The 8,203-nt window shown below is 34.1% G+C and overlaps 1 protein-coding gene across 1 annotated transcript in view; it reads left to right on the forward strand.

Moving 5' to 3' along the window:
• The window catches only part of LOC125681944 (uncharacterized), a 23,813-nt gene continuing 15,610 nt past the window's right edge, over window positions 1–8,203 (forward strand). Inside the window, exons 1-2 of the mRNA XM_048922235.2 lie at window positions 1–157; window positions 6,015–6,140. Of these exons, the coding sequence (XP_048778192.1) occupies window positions 6,024–6,140 (117 nt within the window). The 5' untranslated portion in view covers window positions 1–157; window positions 6,015–6,023. The remainder of the gene's footprint in view (window positions 158–6,014; window positions 6,141–8,203) is intronic.

Here is an 8,203-nt window from a genome sequence, read left to right on the forward strand (position 1 = left end):
CGATGGGGTCGGCCCATCGGGCTCGTTGTTCATTTTTTCTTTCTGTTTTAAGAAGGGGAGAAACTCCTTGGAATGCGTCTGCTGGGGTGTAATACTAATAGGGTTAACCTTAGTTAGCAAGGCCAAGGTATTTGGAAATATCTAAACTACGAAAGAGGTGAGTTTTATTCTCCTGTTTTTCTCTGGTATGCTGTATTGAACATCTAACATGCTGGTTAAAAGCAAATTGTGAATATTTATAATTTTGTTTTTTATGTGAAAGTGCACAGTGTGTTGGCATGGAAGTGAAAAGCGTGTCACTGTGCAGGACTTCCTTATTTCAGTTTCAGTGCCGACAATTTTATCAGTAAATATACAGACAAAAATTCGAACAATAAGCTATATGACATACTACCCATCACTTGATACCTGAATACTGCAGTCCAGGTTTCCATCTTCAACTGCAAGCGAAATGCAGATAAGAAACGGGTTGTCCACTATATACATCTGCAGTCTCTGGATGAAATCCCTGAGGCTCTCTGGCGAGGTGGCCTGGTATGCTTCATGAAGACGATTGCAACTTGGCTCAAACAGCTGTCAAGGTTGTTATTAATGCTGTGTGTACTTTTTTTCTTGACAATCTGATTCAAATCAGACCATTTGCATAGAAAATTCATGAGAACTATCAGCCAGTCAGACTGCTCCATAGAGACAATGATGGCTAATTAGGCAGTTCCCCGGCAATTCGTAAACAAGTTGCAGTATTCTTTCTCCCATGAAGTTTAATCCACACTATAAAATTTCATATTCTCACATAATGAATTTTTAAACTTTTGCAATAATGCTTAATCTATTCCGTTCTTACAAACAACAAAACGTACGATATGAAATACACCCAAATTAAATTGATTGTGAATTGTGATTTATGTATGAATAGGGATGGGTACGATTTGAATTAATAGTTTTCAAGATGGTTAACTTAATTAATGTGAGGAATCTAGCTGCGATGTGTTAAATTTTCTTTCAAACCAAGAAATCGCAGCCATTTTCCTTGAATTGTGAACACCGACAATTTCATAGTTGATTGGCTTACATAAAGGTCACATGAACATGGCCCCTAGTTGGGTTATGTCAGATCTTTTTATGCAGAGTATATGCCGTGGATCTAAGAAGTCTGATTTTAATTAGATTTTTTTGTTGTTGGAGTTTTTGACTCATGGTTGAAAGAATCGAAAGAGTTGCAGAAAGTGGTAAGGAATTCCATTGGCATATGATGTCGGGAATAAACAGGTTGGAAACGGAGGCACTTGCATAAAATTGGCCAATATTATCCTGCCAAGCAAAATATTGAAACCATGCACCATTCCATTATGTTTGTGGAAGAACACCCCATGTCAGAATGATCTTGACCATGCAATTGAGTTAAATCCATGTGATGTGATGTGTTTAGCAAACGCAGTCAATAAACTTTTAGTATAAAGTACATTTGTTTGAGGAGTGATCATACAAGTATATACATTGTATGCTTTTGCTTAAATGTGCATGCTGAAGCTCCAGAAAATGGTTATTATAATGGTTAATAAATTACCATTCCCAAAAGCAGTCTGAGGCAAAACCCAACGAAATGAGCAAAGTAGTATTTGGTTTATATAATTATGTGTGTGTGACTGTGTGTATTGAAAAATACTATCACCTCTACAGGATCCTCCCATGATGATTCAATGGATCCAGCCTCTTCTAGAGGCTTTGTTCTGATGTCTCCCACAAGCTTGTAGAAGCTTCAAATTGACCCAATGACTTCCACAAGCTTCTAGGGTTTTTCACCCCAAGACCCATGACTCCCACCCGGTTCTAGAGTCTTTAACTCCATGACTCCCTTCAGCTTCTAGGGTTTTTAACTCCATGCTTTAGTTTCTAGGGGCTCAAACTAGCGTCCTTTCATGAAACACATCTTTCTCGTATGCAAAATCAATCGTAAAGCCGACATTTACGTGTATGTATGGATTTACGACCTTTAGTAAAACTGTGTCTAGTTATATTTTGGTATTTTATGGCACATATACAGAAATTCTGTATTCACTCGACACTCTGCATTTGATATCTGACTGTCTATCAGAACTAGAGAAGATAATGTGTTTGATTTGTTGCATGCATAGGTTTTATAAAAAAATATTATACATTTGTAAGGGCCGTGCTGCATTGATTGTACAAAGAGTAACTGTTTCTTTTAAAATAGTCCATGAAATGTGTTTGAATACAGAAACACTGTTGTCAATGTTTGATTCGTCTACATGTAATATCACAAGTATATTGAACTACAATGATCTTGAAATGTAGGGTTTTACATAGACAAACCCACTGAAACTGTGCAGTTAGTATTAAGTTTAAGTGTCGGGGAAAACCACAAACCTTCAATTGTTTATTGTTAAAAACAGGAAGATAATTAATGAAAGATATTCAAATGCTCAGATTTTTTTTTAAATTTTGGTTTAAATTGTGGCAATACCAGTATGTATATATTTATATAATCCAAATAGAAAGAGTTGATATCACACATTAAAAATAATTAAATAAAAAAGCAGGAAAATATGCAGTTCCAAAATATATTCAAATCACTAGTGCTTTCTGGATTTTAACATCCATCCTCAAGTGAATACAAATATTGAATACTATAATAGTATTCAATATTTGTAGTCACCTGAGGATGGATGTTAAAATCCAGAAAGCGCTAGTGATTTGAATATAATTTGGAACTGCATATTTTCCTGCTTATATACATATATATATAAGTCTCTTTTTTCGAAGTAAAATACAAAAAAAAAACTCTAAACACTTTGTAGAAATATTTCAACTGTGTTACAAGTCTTCTTCAGTCATGTTTTCGTAAAAATCTATATAACATGTACTAAATGATTGCCAAATGGGTTGACTCAGAAATATTATAGAGATATTTTCTAATATTGGTGTAGATCAGAAAACTATACTTTCATTATTTTTCCCCAGAGAGCTACTGTAACAGTTCTGCAGCTAAAGTTTCATTTACATTTTCCCGTTATAAATCAAGGGATTGCTGATCATTCAACAAATAAATGTCTCATTAACTTGTAAAATTTATATAGACACATATATTGCCAGTATAAATTATTTTTCATTGCAGTACTATTTGACAAAAGCTATTCCACATAGAGTATAACACACTATATTTAGCGAAGTGAATTTTGATTGGATATAAACATAATTCATTATACAAATCCAATGATTTCATGGCATTGATATTAAAGAGACACTACAGCTCATTTTCCACATTTTAATAAAGTGTTTTTTAAAACATGTATTGATAAAATGATAAAATTCATATCGATACTGACAATTTTGAACAATTGGGATGCATCAATTTACTCTCAACTGCGCTTTGAAGATCGTTCGGAATTCAAAGGTTTCTTCATTCTGACTCGGACTTTTGAATGCTTATTTACATCACGTGGTTTTGAATGACAGCAAAGGTGTTGTGTAGGAAATTATTTAAATTCCCCTTCAAGGGGGTCCACACTCACCTTTCAAGTATAAGAGTATTCCCTGCTCCTTAAAATAAGTAATTATATAAATCATTTTTTCAACAGAAACCCTTCCATGTTCCCATTGACCGATGTTTTTACAACTAACACGTGTCGTGTTCAGATAAGAATAGCACTTACTTTTAAAAATAGTGTCTTCGCAGCTAGTCTCAATGGCAGATTTAGGGGGGGGGGGGGGCAGGCAGGATTCCCCCTCCCTTTTTACGCCACAGATTGTGAATGAAAATCCAAATTTTGCACCAGAATGGTCGATTACTGTGGCTAATCTTTGACTTTCACACCCCCTTCGGAAATCCTAGATCCGCCACTGAGTTACATGGGTTTCTCCGAGCTCTTTGTTTTCCAACGGTCAAACTGATACCAAAGTAAATTTCTTTTCACGTATGAGTTTTATCTCATTCTATTTTTACCTCTTTTCTCACAGAATCTGTCAAAATTCTAGATCTATAAACTACACTTTCTCTCACTAGACGACATGCTGCACTGTTTACTGTCTATGCGCATGCGTCTGAAGACTGAAAGGAGGAGACTCGATATTTTTTGTATAGGCCATCAAAAAGTATTAATTTTTACGTTAAAACGATAATTTTTAAATTTAGATAAGTGTTATTTTCACAAAGTTCATACTTTCAACAATGTAACAAAAATAGAGAAAGCGCTAGGAAAATTGTCATTTCATGATTTTTGCGCAAAATGAGCTGTAGTGTCTCTTTAAAGGGACATGGACATGGTTTGAGATGAAAATTTTCAAATTTTATTTTTCCATTTTTAATGTTTAGAAATCTTCAGTAAGGTATTGCTAATGGTCAGCAAAAGTTTGAATGTCAGTTGTCAAGGTACATGGGAGATACAGAGCTCACAATTCTTTGTTTAAAATATGTAAACAAGGCTCGTGCCATGTGTTTGTTTACATAGGTTAAATATACTTGTAAAAGTTTCGTTTAAAGCAGATTTTTCAAATTACAAGGTAATTCTGAACACATTTAAACAATTTCTAATGTTTGACACATCTTATTTTGTTTTAAACATGGTATTTTTTATTGAGCAATCTATATGTAAACAAAAACGTGGCACACGCCTTGTTTACATAACTAGGAATTATGAGTGCCGTATCTCACTAATGTAACTCAACAATTGATATTCAAATTTTGGTTAACGATTAGAAATACTTTTGACAGTTAACATTGTAAATAATAAAAATGGAAAAATAAAATTTGAAGTTTTCCAGCACAAATCGTGTCCATGTCCCTTTAAAGGCATATATATATATATATATATATATATATATATATATATATATATATATATATATATTTATTTATATTACAAATCGCATTTTCCTCTATGAACCAACCAATTTCAGCACGCGACACAATCCATTCATATTGACTATGAACGGATTATGAACTAGCTTAAAGCACGGGACTCAGAGAGCGTAATGATTTGAAAAAATTACAACATGTGTTACAAAGATCTTGCAAGTCACACCTCAGATTAAAATTGTAAACTTAATTGGATTATCATCCCAATATTGTGGTCTCCTAGCTCCAAAATACAGTGCACCGTGCATTGTTGATAAAAGGCAGGGCGAGACAAAGTGTGACATCATGTCTATGTGTGGACGTACGTCACAATACGACTGTGACAGAGGCTAGGAGTTTTTTATGCAACAAAATATAAGCAATGTAAACAAACAGTGATTTAGTAAATGAATATAAATATAAGAAATGAACAACACTTTTGAGCTGTTCATGGTCAGTATGAACAGATTTGGATTTGAGGCAAATTCTGTGAATCGCGTTATATATATATATATATATATATATATATATATATATATATATATATATACATATATATATGATTACTCAGTGTATACAAATGTCTTATAAATAACAGTTCACCAAGCCATACAAATTGCACTTCCAGTTGTTACATGTGTGTACCTTAAGATTAAAACCTTGATCAATTGATGTTATTTTCCTCAGAAATTGTTGCATTTTAATATAATAATGAATGTCTGGAATTAATAAGATCAACTGTTGAAAGAGTTCATTAGTTTTATTTGTATTAGACTCTGTAATCAGCAGTTGAGTGGTTATAGAATTATCTATAATCAAATTAAGAGATTAAATACATGTAATGTATGTGAAAATGGTTGTTGGATTAACACACATATACAAACAAAACTTGCCTGAAAGATTGTCATTTAAAAAAAAAAAGGATTACTTAAAATTGAATATGTCATATATTTCAAATTAAGAAAATAGTTTTGGTTTTTGACGGTTCCAACATGGAAAGAATGTTTAGACTGGATGCTGTTGCAGATCTACTCCTTTGCTTCCTTATATATATTTTGCTTTCTGTGTTGGACATGGTCTTCCATTTAGTGTATGTCTTCATGTTTTAAAACTATAAATATAAGCTTTGTTTTGCTGCATGAGTATTTTTTGGTTGCAGCCATAAAGCATGTCGTCCTCGGATGAGAAGTGTGTGTGCGTGATTGTGTTGGGTGGGGTAGTGGTGGTCGGGGGCCTCCTGGTCATTCTCTTACCCATGAGCTTCAGCGGACTGGAATATTACGAGGTATGTATACTACCGTGTAAGTGGGATTTTTAGCGAGTTGCAAATGTGTCAATTTTCCCACAAAAATGGGTATAATATTTAGTGAGAGCTAGTTTTAGCGACTATGTACTTCCAAGAAAGATAACTAGTACCTACAATAGGTAATAAATTGTTAGCGATATTCAGTTTTAGCAATCTCAACACCCTCACTAATAATGCCAAAACTAAATCCTCGCTAGCAATTCTGCTCGCACAGTATATGATCAAGGAGAGTATTCACTCTATTAATGATTGAGTGCTTCAACAAAGTCGGGGGGGGGGGGGGGGGGGCAGTGTTTATCCTCTAGGGGGAGCAGTGTTCATCCTCTTGGGGGAGGGAGGGGGCAGTGTTTAGAGTACTGACATGGGGCCTTGAAAGCTAACCTGTTGGTCTGTTCAGTTTTTCCATTCGTGGATCACTGATTGTCCTGAATCAGTGACTTGCTGAATATGTGGTTGACAAAGTATGTATTCAGAGCAATCATGGCGTTACAATGATTCTAATGATCGGGTGGATTCAAGTTTGTTCAAATCGTAATTCTCAGACCTGGAGGGAGCTTCAAAAGGTTTCAACCAATCTAGGCATTTAGTCTGCTAAAAAAAAGATGTTTATTTCTTATTTTTTATGCTTTAAATAACTTTCCATACAAAACAAGCCTTTTTGTGACATAGCCTTGGGTTCCTATATGAGAATATATAACTATTGAAATAGATCGGATCAATGACCTTGGGTTCCTATATGAGAATATATAACTATTGAACTAGATCGGATCAATAAACTTGGGTTCCTATATGATGATATAGAACTATTGAACTAGATCGGATCAATGACCTTGGGTTCCTATCTAAGGATATATAACTATTGAACTAGATCAGATCAATGACCTTGGCTTGCTATATGAGGATATATAACTATTGAACTAGATCAGATCAATGACCTTGGGTTCCTATCTGAGGATATATAACTATTGAACTAGATCGGATCAATGACCTTGGGTTCCTATATGAGGTTATATAACTATTGAACTAGATCGGATCAATGACCTTGGTTTCCTATATGTGGTTATATAACTATTGAACTAGATCAGATCAATGACATTGGGTTCTATATGAGGATATATAACTATTGAACTAGATAGGATCAATGACCTTGGGTTCCTATATGAGGTTATATAACTATTGAACTAGATCGGATCAATGACCTTGGTTTCCTATATGAGGTTATATAACTATTGAACTAGATCAGATCAATGACCTTGGGTTCCTATATGAGAATATATAACTATTGAACTAGATCGGATCAATAAACTTGGGTTCCTATATGATGATATATAACTATTGAACTAGATCGGATCAATGACCTTGGGTTCCTATCTGAGGATATATAACTATTGAACTAGATAGGATCAATGACCTTGGGTTCCTATATGAGAATATATAACTATTGAACTAGATCGGATCAATAAACTTGGGTTCCTATATGATGATATAGAACTATTGAACTAGATCGGATCAATGACCTTGGGTTCCTATCTAAGAATATATAACTATTGAACTAGATCGGATCAATGACCTTGGGTTCCTATATGAGGTTATATAACTATTGAACTAGATCAGATCAATGACCTTGGCTTCCTATATGAGGATATATAACTATTGAACTAGATCGGATCAATGACCTTGGGTTCCTATATGAGGTTATATAACTATTGAACTAGATCGGATCAATGACCTTGGTTTCCTATATGAGGTTATATAACTATTGAACTAGATCAGATCAATGACCTTGGGTTCTATATGAGGATATATAACTATTGAACTAGATCAGATCAATGACCTTGGCTTCCTATATGAGGATATATAACTATTGAACTAGATCGGATCAATGACCTTGGGTTCCTATATGAGGTTATATAACTATTGAACTAGATCGGATCAATGACCTTGGTTTCCTATATGAGGTTATATAACTATTGAATTAGATCAGATCAATGACCTTGGGTTCCTATGTGAGGATATATAACTATTGAACTAGATCGGATCAA

This window comes from Ostrea edulis, chromosome 2 (genome assembly GCF_947568905.1).
Source record: "Ostrea edulis chromosome 2, xbOstEdul1.1, whole genome shotgun sequence".
In the NCBI taxonomy this organism is placed as follows: domain Eukaryota; kingdom Metazoa; phylum Mollusca; class Bivalvia; order Ostreida; family Ostreidae; genus Ostrea; species Ostrea edulis.